At 38.8% G+C, this 19,452-nt stretch overlaps 1 protein-coding gene and 1 long non-coding RNA gene across 5 annotated transcripts in view; one reads left to right on the forward strand and one right to left on the reverse strand.

Annotated features, from left to right (window-relative positions):
* LOC132345841 (uncharacterized) overlaps window positions 1-12,185 on the forward strand; it is a 34,508-nt gene extending 22,323 nt beyond the window's left edge. Inside the window, exon 2 of the long non-coding RNA XR_009495425.1 lies at window positions 1,327-12,185. This is a non-coding gene — a long non-coding RNA (uncharacterized lncRNA). The remainder of the gene's footprint in view (window positions 1-1,326) is intronic.
* RNF13 (ring finger protein 13) overlaps window positions 1-19,452 on the reverse strand; it is a 127,077-nt gene that overhangs the window by 24,015 nt on the left and 83,610 nt on the right. For all 4 annotated transcript variants that reach the window (XM_015473046.2, NM_001076142.1, XM_059885801.1 and 1 more), the window contains 1 exon segment: window positions 13,240-13,333. In XM_015473046.2, coding sequence (XP_015328532.1) covers window positions 13,240-13,333 — 94 coding nt within the window.

Genomic DNA, 19,452 nt, shown 5'->3' on the forward strand with positions numbered 1-19,452 from the left:
TACTAGTTTAAAATCTCTTTAGTTTTTCTGTAAGAAAAGCTTTCTGTAAGAGGAAGTTAATGTTCAGTAATTAATGTTTTAAAATCTTATTTTATTTGGAAATGACCTAGCTATTTAATAAACTTCTATTACTTAGTTTAGTGTAACTCTATAAATTTAAGTTACCCCAATCCTAAGAGATTATTTTAGATTATAATAATAGATTATTCTATTAAAAATATAATTTTTAATAGAGTTTATCTAAAAGTTTTCATCTCATTTATATATATATATATATTTGTTAACAAACTTAGTTTACCTTAAACCTAGGCATAATAAAAGTATTACATAATATTGATGACTTAAGACATGTCTTAATTAGATTAGCAAATAATTACATTTAAATTATATTTATATTTAAATAAACATTATATTTAATATTGAATATTTTTCAGTTCATGTGAAGTTGAATTTAAATAGAGCTTATTAACTTCATATTATCCAAAAACAAAGACATATATTGAGACATAGATAATTTTAAACAGACAGGCATAGTTTTCTGCTTGAAATTAAAAAAATTTTTTTTCCTGAGTTCCACCAACTTGTTTATGGCTGGAGTCCTAGATAGAGTGGGCTGTGTATCCCAAGGACATGATAAGAGTTAACTTTAGGTTTTTCTTAGGCCTGTTTTTGTTTCTTAGGCAGAATTGGAGCTCCAAAAAAGTACTTTAACAAGTTAACCTTTTTCTAACTGCATGTGTAAGAAGAACCGGTTTTGCAATTTCAAAAAAGATTTTATTTTAATCAGTTTTCTCTGGAGTCTAAAGAATAGCATGGCCATTCAGTGTCAAAAATATCATTTCTCCTTTTTGTAGTTAAATTATTAATGATATATGCATGAAGGAATTGCTGTCACATTGGATGTAAAGCCTTGGCTACAAAATTTTGACAAATAGTAGGACTGTTAAGCAGAGAAGGAAATGGCAACCCACTCCAGTGTTCTTGCCTGGAGTATCCCAGGGACGGGGGAGCCTGGTGGGCTGTTGTCTCTGGGGTCGCACAGAGTCGAACATGACTGAAGTGACTTAGCAGCAGCAGCAGCAGGACTGTTAAGCACACCTTGAGTTAACATAGTCTATTGAAATCTTTTATGAGGCCCAATATGATTAGGATAAGGGAGAGAGAAAGTGAATTTTTCCTGGTCTAAAGACTGTAAAGGTATATTAAAAAAGCAATCTTGTAAATCAGTAATAATAATGTGCCAATTTTGAGGAATAGTAGTAGGTGATGGGATCCCTGGTTGTAATGTATCTATAGCTTTCATAGATGCATTAATCTTTTTTTAAGGTCTCTTAATCACGATGGTATGATCACTAACCTAGAGCCAGACATCCTGGAATGTGAAGTCAAGTGGGCCTTAGAAAGCATCACTATGAACAAAGCTAGTGGAGGTGATGGATTCCAGTTGAGCTATTTCAAATCCTGAAAGATGATGTTGTGAAAGTGCTGCACTCAATATGCCAGCAAATTTGGGCAACTCAGCAGTGGCCACAGGACTGGAAAAGGTCAGTTTTCATTCCAATCCCAAAGAAAGGCAATGCCAAAGAATGCTCAAAGTACCGCACAATTGCACTCATCTCACACGCTAGTATAGTAATGCTCAAAATTCTCCACGCCAGGCTTCAGCAATACGTGCATCATGAACTTCCAGATGTTCAAGCTGGTTTTAGAAAAGGCAGAGGAACCAGAGATCAAACTGCCAACATCCGCTGGATCATGAAAAAGCAAGAGAGTTCCAGAAAAACATCTATTTCTGCTTTATTGACTATGCCAAAATCTTTGACTGTGTGGATCACAATAAACTGTGGAAAATTCTTCAAGAGATGGGAATACCAGACCACCTGACCTGCCTCTTGAGAAACCTATATGCAGGTCAGGAAGCAACAGTTAGAACTGGACATGGAACAACAGACTGGTTCCAAATAGGAAAAGGAGTACGTCAAGGCTGTATATTGTCACTCTGCTTATTTAACTTCTATGCAGAGTACATCATGAGAAACACTGGGCTGGAAGAAGCACAAGCTGGAATAAAGATTGCCAGGAGAAATATCAATAACCTCAGACATGCAGATGACACCACCCGTATGGCAGAAAGTGAAGAGGAACTAAAAAGCCTCTTGATGAAAGTGAAAGAGGAGAGTGAAAAAGTTGGCTTAAAGCTCAACATTCAGAAAACGAAGATCATGGCATCCAGTCCCATCACTTCACAGGAAATAGAAAATAGTGGAAACAGTGTCAGACTTTATTTTTGGGGGCTCCAAATCACTGCAGATGGTGACTGCAGCCATGAAATTAAAAGACACTTACTCCTTGGAAGGAAAGTTATGACCAACCTAGACACCACATTAAAAAGCAGGGACATTAGTTTGCCAACAAAGGTCTGTCTCATCAAGGCTATGGTTTTTCCAGTGGTCATGTATGGATGTTAGAGTTGGACTGTGAAGAAAGCTGAGCGCCGAAGAATTGATGCTTTTGAACTGTGGTGTGAGAGAAGACTCTTGAGAGTCCCTTGGACTGCAAGGAGATCCAACCAGTCCATTCTAAAGGAGATCAGTCCTGGGTGTTCTTTGGAGGGAATGATGCTGAAGCTGAAACTCTGGTACTCTGGCCACCTCATGCAAAAAGTTGACTCGTTGGAAAAGACTCTGATGCTGGGAGGGATTGGGGTCAGGAGAAAAAGGGGACGACAGAGGATGAGATGGCTGGATGGCATCACCAACTCGATGGATGTGAGTTTGAATGAACTCCAGGAGTTGGTGATGGACAGGGAGGCCTGGTGTGCTGCGGTTCATGGGGTTGCAAAGAGTCGGACATGACTGAGTGACTTAACTGAACTGAACTGAAGAGATGCCATTTGTTAGATTTCTTTTTTATAACAAAAATAGAGTTCCAAGGAGAGCAAGATTCCTCAATATATTTTAATTCTAATTGTTGTGTCTATGAGTTCTTTAGTAGCCTGTAATTTATCTTTCATAAGGGGCCATTGCTCTGTCCAAATAGGTTCGTCATTCTTCTAAGTTATTTTAATGATTGCTTTGTTTGTTAAATGAGCAGTGGCCCTTAGGAAAAATGTGGAATGTATATCTGAGTTTGCCAAAGAATCTGAGATGACATCATAATTTGAATCTCTCCTTTATAATCTGAATCAATTATTCCAGGGTGAACAGTAATTTCTTTAGAAGTCAAACTAGATCAGCCAAGTAAAAGACCGAAGGTTTGTGGGGACAGAGGTCTAAAAAGTCCGGTAGGTACTCTAGAAGGGACTGCTTGAGGGTAAAGGAAAAAATCATATATGGCTGGTATATCGATGGTAGCCAGATGTTGAGGGTTTGAGGGAAAAGATAGAATCTGCCCCTGTTTTTTGTTGTAGGGGACCTGGGCGGGGGGGTCCCCTGTTTGGAGTTTCTTAGAATAGGTTTTCTTTTAATATCAAATTTAGATTTATAATCTTTGGCCTAATGCATTCCTCTATGGCAGCAAGGGCAAATTATTGGAGGTTTTTTATTAGCCTTCTTAGGGTAGTCCCTTTTTAACTGGTTTTTATTTCCACATGTAAGGCATCCTTCATTTCCCTTTCTAAAGGTAGCAGCCACTGTCTCAACTACCATTTGCATCTTTTGAGTTTCTGATCCTAGATTGCAACAAGCCTCCAAATAATCAATAGTAGTCCCAGTCTCACAAATTGGAGCAGTAGCTCTTTGATATTCCTGATTTGCATTCTCATAAGCAAGTAATTTCTCTAGCTGTTTCTTGGTTTCTTCTCCGATTACAGTATGGGAAATAGCAGTTTCTAATCTAGCTAAAAAATCAGCATAACTTTCATTAGGTCCTTGTAATATTTTAGTGTAGCTACCTGTAGGCTCTCTTTGAGGAGTAATTCGATCCCAAGCTTCAAGGGCTACTGTTTTACATCGTTCATGCAATAAGAGAGGGCATTGTGTTTGAGCTTCTATGGTATCAAATTGTCTGGTGCCAGTTAACTTTTCAAAAATAATTTGGTTTTGCGGAGTGCCAGCTCGAGTATTCTTGTTAGTATGATCTCTGGCTATATCATGAAATCACATTGCCCACTGAAGATATTCTCCAGTTTAAGGAGAGCTTTTATTAAAACTCGCCAATCATAGAGAATAAAGTTTCCAATAGAAGATGCTACAACATTTAGAAGCTCTTTAGTAAAAGGCAAATGTCGGTCATACATAGTTATAGCCTTTTTCATTTGTTGCATGTAAAAAAGATTAATATCGTCATATTGAGGTATTATGTGCCCTTGAGCGTCAAGATCTCTTATAACTAGAAAGACGGAGAAACCATTGGCGTCAGAAATTTGTGATGGCAAAGCCATTAATTCAGAAAGCCTCTGTTGCAGAGGAGAGCGACTAAGTACTGATTTTCTGCAAATACGAGTCTGTGCCAAGGACTTATCATTATTGTCCAGAAGAGCATTGCCAGTTTGGTGTCAAAAAACATCTTAGGAGAGTCGTTATTAGAATCATTAGGTTCTAACAAAGGAGAGACTTCTGGATTCGTGCCTGCTGGCAGAGGAGGAGCATTTGGAGCAGCCGGGGCAGGGCTAGTAGGAAAATTTTGAAATATTTTGTGTTGTTCTAATTGGGTCTTTTGTAAAGTTTCATCATCTAATTCATATTCAAGCAATAAGTGTTCTGTCTGTTGTCGAATATCGTGAGGGCTAGAATTTACCTTGAAATGGCAGAATTACAGCTTTAATGAGAGCCCACATGGCCAGAAATCAATTGGAATATATTTTCCCTGCTTGGTAGCTTGTTCAACATTTTCTTTGACCCGGTGCCAAATTTCTAAATCAAAACTGCATTTATCAGGGAACCAAGGATTACATTTAACCACTGTCTGAAAGCAAGCCTCTATTCATTGGTGTGAAACCAAAAGTCCCTGAGCTTTAAACAAATGGTGAAGTAAAACAGAGAAATGATGGGGCTGTCTAGCCATTTGACCAGTGTCTTAGTACTTATTGACCTCAATAGGCCCTGAGTCACTCCACCAGAAATGCCATGTATACCAGAGTCCCTGTTCGGGCGCCAGTTGTTGGGGTCCTTTAATGGACTGGAACCTGGTGGTCCAGAGTCGAAGATAAGAAAGTGAAAGAGAGAAAGAGGCTGATATTCCCTGGTTTACGCAGAGAACCAATAAAGCCCTTGACACAGGGCTTGCATTGCTCATGAAGGCACCGGGCGCCCTCTCGAGGGGGTAAAGGCACAGGGCGCCTTCTCAAGAGGGTCTTAGAAGCCCGGGCAGGAGAGTGAGCAGGACAGGTTTCTACGCTCCAGAGAATTAGCCAGAGAGAGACAGAGAGAGAGAGAAAGAAAGAAAGACACGGGGACCCAAGCGCTGATGGAGCAAAGGTGCTTTAATGATCTTTCTGTGAGTATATATAGGCTGTGGTGCAAGAAGTTTCTTACGACAATGATAAAGATGAGAAAACCAAACATACAGAAACTGTTACCGAGGGAACAAGGGATTAATAATGGTCACAAGGTCAGGAGACAATCCATATCTCAAGAAAGGGGATCGAGACTAAGCAGTTTTGTCTTAAAGAGAATGTTTACTAAAGGAGATTCAAGCCTGTCTCACACAATGACCTCAGTTCCTGGGAGTAGCATGCTGCTCCGCTTGAAAAGAAACAAAGGAGTTGTGAGAAACAGCATGTAGGAATCCTCCTGTTAAAGACTCCCCGACACAATACAAAACACTGACAATACCAAATGCTGGGGAGAATGTGCAGCAACAGAACTCTCAGTTATTGCAGCTGGGAGCGCAAAGTAGTACAGCCACTGTGGAAGAGTTTAGCAGTTTCTTACAAAGCTAAACACAGTATTACCACATGATCCAGCCATCATGCTCCTTGTTGTTTACCCAAAATGTACTGAGAACTTATGTCCACACAAAAATACACACACAAAAATTTACCGCACCTTTACTCTTAACTGCCAAAACTTGGAAGCAACTAAGATCTTCTTCAATAGACAACTGGATAAACATACTTTGGTACAGCCATACAATGGAGTATTATTCAGCAATAAAAAGAAATGACCCATCAAGCCACAAAACATGAAAGGGAACTTATTCACACATATTTGCTACTCCAGCTGTATTGCTGCAACTGTTGACAGTCTGCAACACATAAAACTATAGAGACGGTAACACATCAGTTGGTGCCAGAAGTTTGTGGGAAGGAAGGAGAAAAGGGTGAATGGATGGAGCACAGGGGATTTTCAAAGCAGTGAAATTATTCTGTATGATGTAATTATGGATGTATTACATGACATTTGTCAAAATGCATACAATTTGTCAAAATGCATAGAATTATACAATGCAGAGAGTGAACTCTAATGTAAACTATGTACTTTAGTTAATAATATATCAATACTTATTCATCATTTGTAATAAGTGTATCACACAAATGAAAGAGGATAATATTAGGGGTATTTTAAGAAGGGGATGGGCATATAGGAGACCTCTATACTTTCTACTCAATTTTTCTGTAAACTTTAAACTGTTCTAAAAATGAAATCTATTAATTAAAAAACTAAAGTATATTTTTAACAAAGCCAGGACACTATGTTATTCTAAATGTCAATGTCATATAAGACAAAGGCTAAAGAAGAAGCCCAAATTAAAGAAACCCAAAGAAATAGAACCACAAGCAATAAATGATACCAGCCTGGTTACTACAGTTATAAACGAACCTACTGGAACAAACAACTAAACTAGAAAAAGAACAATGAATTAGATTAAAATAGCCCATCAACAAATACCCTATGGTTGGTGACTTAAATGCAGTACCACAAAAGAATCTCCTTATTCTTAAGAATCCACATGAAAATATTTAGACACAAAGGATCATGATGTATATAACTTACTCTCAAATTATTCCAGTGAAAATTTTACATACATATATAAAGAAGGAGAGCAAAAATGGTAAAGCAATAGGTTGCAGCCAAAACCTCATGTCCACTCAGAACTTGTGGATGTTACCTCATTTGGATATAATTGCTTTCCAGATGTAATCAAGTCAAGATGAGGTTTTAATGGATTTGGGTGTTGTTATAAGACGCTTACTCCTTGGAAGGAAAGTTATGACCAACCTAGATAGCATATTCAAAAGCAGAGACATTCCTTTGCCAACAAAGGTTTGTCTAGTCAAGGCTATGGTTTTTCCTGTGGTCATGTATGGATGTGAGAGTTGGACTGTGAAGAAGGCTGAGCGCCAAAGAATTGATGCTTTTGAACTGTGGTGTTGGAGAAGACTCTTGAGAGTCCCTTGGACTGCAAGGAAATCCAACCAGTCCATTCTGAAGGAGATCAGCCCTGGGATTTCTTTGGAAGGAATGATGCTAAAGCTGAAAGTCCAGTACTTTGGCCACCTCGTGCGAAGAGTTGACTCATTGGAAAAGACTCTGATGCTGGGAGGGATTGGGAGCGGGAGGAGAAGGGGACGACAGAGGATGAGATGGCTGGATGGCATCACTGACTCGATGGATGTGAGTCTGAGTGAATTCCGGGAGTTGGTGATGGACAGGGAGGCCTGTTGTGCTGTGATTCATGGGTTCGCAAAGAGTCGGACACGACTGAGCGAATGATCTGATCTGATCTGATCTGATGGAAACTAATATTGTAAGTAATAGGTGAATCTGAATAAAAGGTATATGGGTGGTTTTGTAGAAATCATGCAGTTTTTTTGTCCTCTTAACAGAGTCTTTCTCAGAACAAAAGTTTTTAAACTTTGAAGGACAGTTTTTCTAAGTTTGAAATTATTTCCCAAAAGGTTAAAGATGAATACAATAGGACCAAGAACCTGAACAGAAATTTCTCCAAAGAAGATAGACAAAAAATAGTAAGCACATGATAACTACATAACATCACTAATCATCAGGGAAAGGCAAGTCAAAACTACAATGAGATACCATGTCACATCCATTAGGATGACTACTATCAAAAAACAAAAACAGAAAATGACAGTGTTAGCAAGGATGTAAAAAAACTGGGAGCCTTGTGCAGTGCTGGTGGGAATGTAAAATGATGCAGTCACTATAGAAAATAGTATAGCTTTCCTCAAAAAATTCAACAGAGCATTACCATTTAATCCAGCAATTTCACTTCTGGATATACACCCAAAAGAACTGAAAGCACAGACTGACAGATGTCCCTCTATGTTTATAGCAGCATTATTCACAATAGCACCTAGGTATCTATCAACACATGAATGGATAAACAGTATGTGGTATATACACAGAATATTATGAATACTACTCAGCCTTAAAAGGAAAGAGATTCTGACATATACTACAACATGGATGAACCTACAGCATGGATAAACCTTGAGGACATTATGCCAAGTCCAGCAAGCCAGTTATTTATTATTCTACTTAAAAAGACTAGAGGGTTTCCCTTGTGGTTCAACTGGTAAAGAATCCGCCTGCAATGAGGGAGGCCTGGGTTCGATCCCTGGGTTGGGAAGATCCCCTGGAGAAGGGAAAGGCTACCTGCTCCAGTATTCTGGTCTGGAGAATATACATGAACTGTATAGTCCATGGGATTGCAAAGAGTTGGACACGACTGAGCGACTTACACTTTACTACATGACTAGAATAGCCAAATTCATTGAGATAGAAAGCAGAATGGTAGTTGCCATGGACTGTTTAGGGGGGCAATGGAGAGTTACTGTTTACTGGGTGCAGAGTTTCCATTTGGGATGATGGAAAAGTTCTGGAGATGGATGGTGGTGATGACTGCACATGTGAATATAGCTTATGTCACTTTACACTTGAAAATGGCTAAAATGGTAACTTTTACGTTATGTATATTTTATTACAAAAAATATAATAACTGTATGTGTGTGTGTGTGTGTGTGTGTATTTGGAGGTAGGGTGATCTCGACAGGCTGATTTACATGGAAATGCAAAGTGTCAAGAATAGCTAAAAAATTGTTGAAGAGCATGGCAGAAGGACTAACTTGATCAGAGTATCAAGACTTACCATAAATCTATAGTAACTGAGATAAGAAGAAGACTAACAGAAGTCCAGAAACAAACTCACATGCATGGACACTTGACTGTGTCACAGTTGACCGACACTACAAACAGTATATGTTTAATAGCTGTGGGACAACTGTATATCCTTATACAAAATATCAAATTGGAAACAAATTGGGCCCTCATTTTACAGAATCAATTTAGACAGACTAAATGTCCAAACATGAAAGGAAAAATTATAAAGCTTTCATTAGATAATATCCACATGATCTTAGAGTATGGAAGTTCTTTTAAAACATGCAAAATGCTACCATAACAGAACTTTAGTCCTGTGAAAAAAAATAAGCAACGAAACCAGAAGACAGTTAGGACACATAAAATCAGTGAAGGACTGATTCACCAACACACCCACAACTCTTGGGGTGGGGTAGGGAGACGGTGGTTGTTGTGCGAATATCTGAAGAATTCCTCCTACATGTAAAAAGCAGGGGAGGACAACCCAACAGGAAAATAACATGAAAGGTGCTTCATGGAAGTGAAAATCTAACTACTAAATAAAAATAGGCACTTCACCTCACTGATGAGGGAAATGTAAATTAAAACCACTATGAGCTATTTTTATAAACCCACTGGATTGGCTACAATTTAAAAGTCTGTCAGTACAAAATATTGGTTCAGATGTGAACCAATATACATATTGATGGGAATATAAACTGTTAACATCATCACTTTCAAACAGATTTGGTATTATCCAATAAAATAGAAGGTATGTATATCCTATGAGCCAGCTAATCTACTTCTAGGTATATACTCTATAAAGAAATCCATGCTCACATATACCAGGATATAGGTACAAGAATGTTCTTAAAAGTATGGTCTGTAAAGATCCCCTCAAACTGGGGAAACAGAACATGGTATATCAACAGTACTTCAATAAAAAATAAAAACAAAACAAAAACCTAATTGTCTATTAATAGTAAAATGGATATACAATATACTTATACAATGAAATGACATTGAATGAACTACACATACATGCAATAAAGTGGGTTAATTGCATCCAAAAAATGTTAATAAAAGAAGAAGGACCAAAGAATACAATTCAAAAATAGGGAACATTGTATCATATTGTTTTGGAATCCATACATAGGTGATAAAACTTACGGGAAAGGCAATGAAATGATTATCATAAGCCAGCATGGTGAATACTTCCAGTGAGGAGGAAAGGATTATAGTCTAGAAGGGGACACAGTATTTTCTGCGATACTAATACGGTTCTGTTTCTTGAACTGGATAGTTTCAGAAAAATGTCTTATAAACTTTTCTGTATACACATTATACTTCACATTTCTAAAAAATGTGAAGGTACAGTAAGGATAAACACCACTCCATAAAGATGAACATGGCTACACAGTTATGCTGGTTGATTCATAACTATGAACCTGAAAGGTTCAGGCTCCCAGGCAATCATACTTCCCTATTCCATCTGCCCATCTACTCTCCTAGAATAACAGACCCTACCTTTCTGTCCTTAAACCTTCAACATCTCCTCCCCTATCCTGTCTTTTGGTTGACGATTCTGTTTCCTACTTCACTGAGAGCCATGGAAGTAAAGAATGCTTCCACAGCCTGACCACCATAAACACTGCCAGGACTTGGGGCCCACATATTCTACTTTCCCTTAGCTTAGCTCTCCATGCACCTATCTAAGGCCAATCCACCTATTTGTACACCAGGTCCCATGCCTTTCTGCCTTCACAAAGATACATATTATAGCAATTCTCCCATCTATCTCCTATATCATCAATTTTCTTCAGCAAACATGCTATTACTTCTCAATGAAATTTCCCCTACCAGCTGCTACACCATTTCTTTGCTCTCCTTTCTGAAGGAGATCAGCCCTGGGATTTCTGTGGAAGGAATGATGCTAAAGCTGAAACTCCAGTACTTTGGCCACCTCATGCGAAGAGTTGACTCATTGGACAAGACTCTGATGCTGGGAGGGATTAGGGGCAGGAGGAGAAGGGGACGACAGAGGATGAGATGGCTGGATGGCATCACTGACTCGATGGACGTGAGTCTCAGTGAACTCCGGGAGTTGGTGATGGACAGGGAGGCCTGGCGTGCTGCGATTCATGGGGTCGCAAAGAGTCGGACACAACTGAGTGACTGATCTGATCTGATGGTTAAATTTCTTGAAAAAGTTGTCTATAGTTAATATTCCTCTCCTTCCATTTTCAAACCCACCACAATCAGGTTTTTGGACTGATCACTCTGTCAAAACTGCACATGATGATAATCAATATTCAATCAGTTCTCATCTATCAGGAACACTTGACACAGGTTATCAATCACTCTTTGCTCTTTAGAGACTGATATCACTTGGTTTCTGTTAAACCACTATTTTCTGATTTTCCCCTGTATAACTGGTCACTCGTTCTTGGTCTCCACTGCTGATTCCACTTGTTCCTTACTCAGTGTTAGGCTGCCCCAAAATGACTTTGGTATTCTGTCCATTTATACTCATTCTCTTGGTAATATCATCAGTCTCATGATTTAAATACATATTTATACCAATACTTCCAGTTGAGGAATGAAAGTCCTGATTCATTCAAATGTCTAACAGACATCTGAGATTCCACATATCCAAAACTGATTTCTCAAATTTTCTCCCCAAACCTGTGCCACCATTTATTAACCATCCTTATTTCTTTAAGGCAATGCCTCCCTCAGCTGCTGAAACCAAAAAATCTGGAGTTGTCCTTGTTTCTTCTCCCCACATCTAGTCCATCAATAAATCCAGTAATTCCATTTTACAAATATATTCATCTCCTCTACTGTTACCATTCAAGTCCAAGCCACATTCATCTTTCACTTGGGATTACTGCAACAGCCTCCTATTTGTTCTCTCCACTCATACCTCTGACCCTCTACATCCTATTCTTAACACAGCAACAAGAAAGATCCACTTAACTTTTAATTTAGATCTTTTCTTTTCTCTGCTCAAAATCCTACAATGGCTACTCATCTTACTCAGAAGAAAAGCCAACTATGCATGCTCTTTTTTAGCCTAGGACAATAGAAACATCATTCTTTCTTTCACTCTCCCTCCACTCCCCCTCGTTTTAGAAAACAAAATAAACACACAAAATGGAGCCTTAAAAAGTGATTCCTAAAGCCAGTCCTCAAATTGGCCTATGAATAACTTTTAATTAATCCACACTGTATAATGACAGTGCACTGCATTTTTATAAATGTTGATATTTATTTAACATGTGATTTTCCTATTTTTTTGTTGTTAAACTTTATATTCATAAAGTAATGGTTATTATATTTGGTAGGTTTTTTGAATAGTTACTTGGAAAAATAAAAATTTTGCAGAACTAATTTTTTTTAATTGAAGTATAGTTGACAGAATTATTAATGCCTTTTCTTTTTCTCCTTTCCACTCTATGCATTTTCTCTACTGAATTAAAAAACAGAACATTTTTACTGGCATAGAAATTGAAAATTCTACGGAACTACTGGCCAAAAAGACTTAATTAGCATGTACCCACATTGAAAGCTCACTAAGCTTAAGCAGGAGAAACTACATTAGCTACAGTGTTAGACCCCTCCCCAGCTCTATCAGTACTGGCGAGGTGACATTAAATTTTTTGCCTTTCTGACCCTCTATTTCTTCATATACAATAACCATTATGGTACCCATTTCATAGGAATATGGAAATTAAAATGAGATGATACATTTAAAATACATCGATACATAACAGCTACCCTATTGTGTTTAGTTAACCCAACACTATATGTTTTTAGTTAACACAATGTTAACACAGTGATGTAGAGAGGAGAGAGAGTAGGAGGAGGATCAATGGGAGCAGACCACCTGGTGCAAAGAAATATTTTATCCACTGATGTTTTGAACTTCTGGCACATGGGGATAATAAAAAGCATTTTGTTCAGTTTCATTATTGTTTTTAAAATCTCTGAAGACTGTGTACCCACCCCTGCCCCGACTGTTCCTGCCTTTACCAGGATAAACCACAGCAAAAGACCACCTTCTACATTCACTCATTAATTACTAACTGAGAATTAGGCATAGGGTATGGCAAGGACTCAGCAGGTAGTATTAAAGTATGATCACCATGTATTATTAAATAAACTAATGGTGGTTATTTAGAAAATAATCACTTACCTTTTTTGAATTTATGTACAGGGAGTTTCTTAAGTTGATCTTTACGAAGTCGGTTTCTTCTAGCTCTATGCCTATCCTGGACAAATTTTGTGATCTAAAAATAAAAGAGAAACATAAAGAGAATCAGATATTAAACATGCAAATAGAAAATGACTATTAAAATCATAAATGCCTTTTAAGTTTCTAGATAGCTGCTACAAATCAATTTATTTAAACCCTAATCACAAGGTTTATTAGCTAAAATATCTATGATTAGATGTATTGACTAGTTGTATTGAACTTTGTCAATTGGAGGGTTGAAATTTCTATAAGTTACAAACTAATAAAATTTCCAAATTTTATAATGAGTATTGTATATGAGGAAATAGAGGGTCAGAAAGACAAAAAATGTAATGCCATATCGCCAGTACTGACAGAGCTGGGGAGGGGCATGGGTCTAACACTATAGCTCTATCATTATTATTAGTGGTTAGCCCATAAATTATCTTTTGAATTTTTATTCACTGACCTAAATTATCTTTACTTCACTCTGACAGAAACATTATTAACAACATGTAACTATTTGTTTGCAAAAATATAAATGATAGACTCTAGGTTATAAAGACTTCACTAAATAAAAAATGGGTGAGTTGAAATTTCTGTAAGTTATAAACTAATAAAGTTTTCAAACATAACAGGCATTAAACTGCACTTTCAGTGGTTCTAGTAGCAAAATGGACAGAACTAATACAGATAACCTGTATTATAAATATACAGAAATATCAGATAAAAATATACAAAACATTTTAAAATATAAATTGCTATGCTTACAAGAATAAAAATAAATACATGAGGTCAGGAGCAAATGCCAAAAACAACATTCACAAAAGAAAATTTTGACAGATTTGACTACATCAGTAGACTTCTGTCTACATCAATGACTTCCGTCCTCAAAAGATACTGTTTAAAGATAAAAGACAAGTCACAGACTGGGAAAAATATCTGCAAATTGCATGTCTCACAAGGGATTTCTATCCAGATTATATAAAGAATTCAAAACACAATAATAAGAACACAAACAACCCAACAGAAAATAGGTAAAATACGTGAATAAACACTTCACTGCTGAAAATATACAGATGGCAAATAAGCACTTGAAAAGATGTTCAACATAATTAGTCAAGATAAAAATGAAAATTCAAAATCACAAACACTGCTTTATTGTATAGATACATGTATATATATATATACTATATTTTATGTGTGTATATATATATATACATACACACACATACTATATACCTATTAAAATGAAAAAGACTGACTATACCAAGTGTTGGCAGGCAAGCAAAAGGGCTGGCACACTGATATACTACTGGAAGGACTGTAAAAGTGTACAACCATTTTGGAAAATAGTTTGGTGGTTTCTTATAAATTTAACTACATATTTATGAAATGACCTAATCATCCCACTCCTCCTTATATTTTGCCAAAGGAAATGAAGGTGTATATCCATAAAACACCTTGTACACAAAGGTACAAAAAAGTCTATGTCAGCTTTACTTAATAGCCCCACACTACAAACAACCCAAATGTTCATCAGCAGGTAAGTGAATAAACAAAACTGCAGTACAGTCATACAATACAATACAACTTGTCAATAAAAAGTAAGGAATATCAACATTCAGTTCAGTTCAGTCGCTCAGTTGTGTCCGACTCCTTGCGACCCCATGAATCACAGAAGGCCAGGCCTCCCTGTCCATCACAAACTCCCGGAGTTCATTCAGACTCAACGTCCATCCAGCCATCTCATCCTCTGTTGTCCCCTTCTCCTCCTGCCCTCAATCCCTCCCAGCATCAGAGTCTTTTCCAATGAGTCAACTTGTTGCATGAGGTGGCCAAAGTACTGGAGTTTCAGCTTTAGCATCATTCCTTCCAAGTAACACCCAGGGCTGATCTTCAGAATGGACTGGTTGGATCTCCTTGCAGTCCAAGGGACTCTCAAGAGTCTTCTCCAACACCACAGTTCAAAAGCATCAATTCTTCGGCGCTGAGCTTTCTTCACAGTCCAACTCTCACATCCACACATGACCACTGGAAAAACCAGAGCCTTGACTAGACTGACCTTTGTTGGCAAAGTAATGTTTCTGCTTTTCAATGTGCTATCTAGGTTGGTCATAAGTCACCATCTGCAGTGATTTTGGAGCCCCCAAAAATAAAGTCTGACACTGTTTCCACTGTTTCCCCATCTGCTTCCCATGAAGTGATGGGACCAGATGCCATGATCTTCGTTTTCTGAATGTTGAGTTTTAAGCCAACTTTTTCACTCTCCCCTTTCACCTTCATTAAGAGGCTTTTTAGTTCCTCTTCACTTTCTGCCATAAGGGTGGTGTCATCTGCATATCTGAGGCTATTGATATTTCTCCCGGCAATCTTGATTCTAGCTTGTGCTTCTTTCAGCCCAGCATTTCTCATGATGTACTCTGCATAGAAGTTAAATAAGCAGGGTGACAATATACCGCCTCGATGTACTGCTTTTCCTATTTGGAACCAGTCTGTTATTCCATGTCCAGTTCTAACTGTTGCTTCCTGACCTGCATACAAATTTCTCGAGAGGCAGGTCAGGTGGTCTGGTATTCCCATCTCTTGAAGAATTTTCCACAGTTTATTGTGATCTGCACAGTCAGGGCTTTGCCATAGTCCATAAAACAGAAATAGATGTTTTTCTGGAATTCTGTTGCTTTTTCAATGATCCAGTGGATGTTGGCAATTTGGTCTACAGTTCCTCTGCCTTTTCTAAAACCAGGTTGAACAACTGGAAGTTCATGGTTCACATATTGCTGAAGCCTGGCTTGGAGAATTTTGAGCATTACTTTACTAGCGTGTGTGATGAGTGCAATTGTGTGGTAGTTTGAGCATTCTTTGGCATTGCCTTTCTTTGGGATTGGAATAAAAACTGACCTTTTCCAGTCCTGTGGCCACTGCTGAGTTTTCCAAATTTGCTGGCACATTGAGTGCAGCACTTTCACAGCATCATCTTTCAGGATTTGAAAGAGCTCAAAGGGAATTCCATCACCTCCACTAGCTTTGTTCGTAGTGATGCTTTCTAAGGCCCACTTGACTTCCCATTCCAGGATGTCTAGCTCTAGGTCAGTGATCACACCATCATGATTATCTGGGTCGTGAAGATCTTTTTGTACAGTTCTTCTGTGTATTCTTGCCACCTCTTCTTAATATCTTCTGCTTCTGTTGGGTCCATACCATTTCTGTCCTTTATCGAGCCCATCGTTGCATGAAATATTCCTTTGGTATCTCTAATTTTCTTGAAGAGATCTCTAGTCTTTCCCATTCTGTTGTTTTCCTCTATTTCTTTGCATTGATTGCTGAGGAAGGCTGTCTTATCTCTTCTTGCGATTCTTTGGAACTCTGCATTCATTTGCTTATATCTTTCCTTTTCTCCTTTGCTTTTCGCTTCTCTTCTTTTCACAGCTATTTGTAAGGCTTTTAGCGCAGGCGGCTGTGACCGGCGCATTTTGCGTGGGCGGCTGCCCCACATCCGAGATCAGGGACAGAGGCTGGGAGGACCCCATGCCCAAGAGGAGGTGGCCAAGAAGAGTCACCCCACGTCCAAGGTCAGGGGCGGCAGCCGAGAGTGCCAGGCTGCGACAGCACAGGAACAGCCGAGAGGAGCTACCCCACGTCCAAGGTCAGGGGCAGAGGCCAGGAGGAGCTACCCCACGTCCGAAGTCAGGGGCGGCGGCCAAGAGGAGCTACCCAACGCCTGAGGCCAGGGGCTGCGGCCAGGAGGACCTACCCCCACACCCGAGGCCAGGGGTGGTGGCAGGGAGGAGCAACCCCACCTCCAAAAAGCGGTGGGTGCATGGGCGCAGGAGGGCCTAGAGGAGCTATTCCACGTTCAAGGTCAGAAGGGGCAGTGGTGAGGAGATATCCCACGTCCAAGGTAAGAGAAACCCAAGTAAGATGGTAGGTGTTGCAAGAGGACAACACCTACAACTGAAACTGTAATCACAGAAAACTAGTCAATCTAATCACACTAGGACCACAGCCTTGTCTAATTCAATGAAACTAAGCAATGCCCGTGGGGCAACCCAAGACGGATGGGTCATGGTGGAGAGGTCTGACAGAATGTGGTCCACTGGAGAAGGGAATGGCAAACAACTTCAGTATTCTTGCCTTGAGAACCCCATGAACAGTATGAAAAGGCAAAATGACAGGATACTGAAGAGGAACTCCCTGGGTCGATAGGTGCCCAATATGCTACTGGAGATCAGTGGAGAAATAACTCCAGAAAGAATGAAGGGACGGAGCCAAAGCAAAAACAATACCCAGTTGTGGATGTGACTGGTGATAGAAGCAAAGTCCGATGCTGTAAAGACCAATATTGCAAAGGAACCTGGAATGTCAGGTCCATGAATCAAGGCAAATTGGAAGTGGTCAAACAAGAGATGGCAAGAGTGAACGTCGACATTCTAGGAATCAGCGAACTAAAATGGACTGGAAAGGGTGAATTTAACTCAGATGACCATTATATTTACTACTGTGGGCAGGAATCCCTCAGAAGAAATGGAGTAGCCATCATGGTCAACATAAGAGTCCGAAATGCAGTACTTGGATGCAATCTCAAAAACGACAGAATGATCTCTGTTTGTTTCCAAGGCAAACCATTCAATATAACAGTAATCCAAATCTATGCCCTAAACAGTAATGCTGAAGAAGCTGAACGGTTGGTTCTATGAGGACCTACAAGACCTTTTAGAACTAACACCCAAAAAGATGTCCTTTTCATTATAGGGGATTGGAATGCAAAAGTAGGAAGTCAAGAAACACCTGGAGCAACAGGCAAATTTGGCCTTGGAATACGGAATGAAGCAGGGCAAAGGCTAATAGAGTTTTGCCAAGAAAACACACTGGTCATAGCAAACACCCTCTTCCAACAACACAAGACAAGACTGTACACATGGACATCACCAGAAGGTCAACACGGAAATCAGATTGAGTATATTCTTTGCAGCCAAAGATGGAGAAGCTCTATACAGTCAACAAAAACAAGACCAGGAGCTGACTGTTGCTCAGATCATGAGCTCCTTATTGCCAAATTCAGACTGAAATTGAAGAAAGTAGGGAAAACCACTAAACCATTCAGGTATGACCAAATCAAATCCCTTATGATTATACAGTGGCAGTGAGAAATAGATTTAAGGGACTAGATCTGATAGATAGAGTGCCTGATGAACTATGGACTGAGGTTCGTGACACTGTACAGGAGACAGGGATCAAGACCATCCCCATGGAATATCAACATATTCAATAACATTTATGAGTCCTGAAATAAGTATTCTGAAAGAAGGCAGACACAAAAGAGTACATAATTTATGAGTCCTGTATACAAACTTGTAGAAAATGCAAATTAATCTTAGTGACCAAAAGCCAATCTGTGGTTGCCAAGGGATGGTGGGAAGGGAAGAAATGAAGGAGAAATTTGGAAGGGGTAAAAAGAAAGTGATTAGAGTATAAGGAAACTTTTTGAGTGAGCTGATATTTCATTATCTTAATCATATAGTTTCATACATAGCCATATATGCACATCAAAATTTACCAGACTGTACGATTAAGTATGTTCAGTTTATTAATATATTAATCATATTTCAGTACAGGTTTATTTTAAAAATTTAGTAGTAAACACTAGAAGAATAACAATATAATATAAGCTTTCAAACTAGCAGGAAAATGGAGAGAGGGATAAAGAGAAAAAAAGTTGGGTAATCCAAATCTGCACAGTAGAAAAAAACAGAATAAAAAGTCAACAAGAGAAGTTAGTCGAAATCACAGCAATACGTGAACTGTGAACTTCCCGATGTTCCAGCTGGTTTTAGAAAAGGCAGAAGAACCAGAGATCAAATTGCCAACATCCACTGGATCATCGAAAAAGCAAGAGAGTTCCAGAAAAACATCTATTTCTGCTTTATTGACTATGCCAAAGCCTTTGACTGTGTAGATCAGAATAAACTGTGGAAAATTCTGAAAGAGTTGGGAATACCAGACCACTTGACCTACCCCTTGAGAAACCTGTATACAGGTCAGGAAGCAACAGTTAGAACTGGACATGGAACAACAGACTGGTTCCAAATAGGAAAAGGAGTACGTCAAGGCTGAATATTGTCACCCTGCTTATTTAACTTATATACAGAGTATATCATGAGAAATGCTGGACTG

Source organism: Bos taurus, chromosome 1, assembly GCF_002263795.3.
Source record: "Bos taurus isolate L1 Dominette 01449 registration number 42190680 breed Hereford chromosome 1, ARS-UCD2.0, whole genome shotgun sequence".
In the NCBI taxonomy this organism is placed as follows: Eukaryota; Metazoa; Chordata; class Mammalia; order Artiodactyla; family Bovidae; genus Bos; species Bos taurus.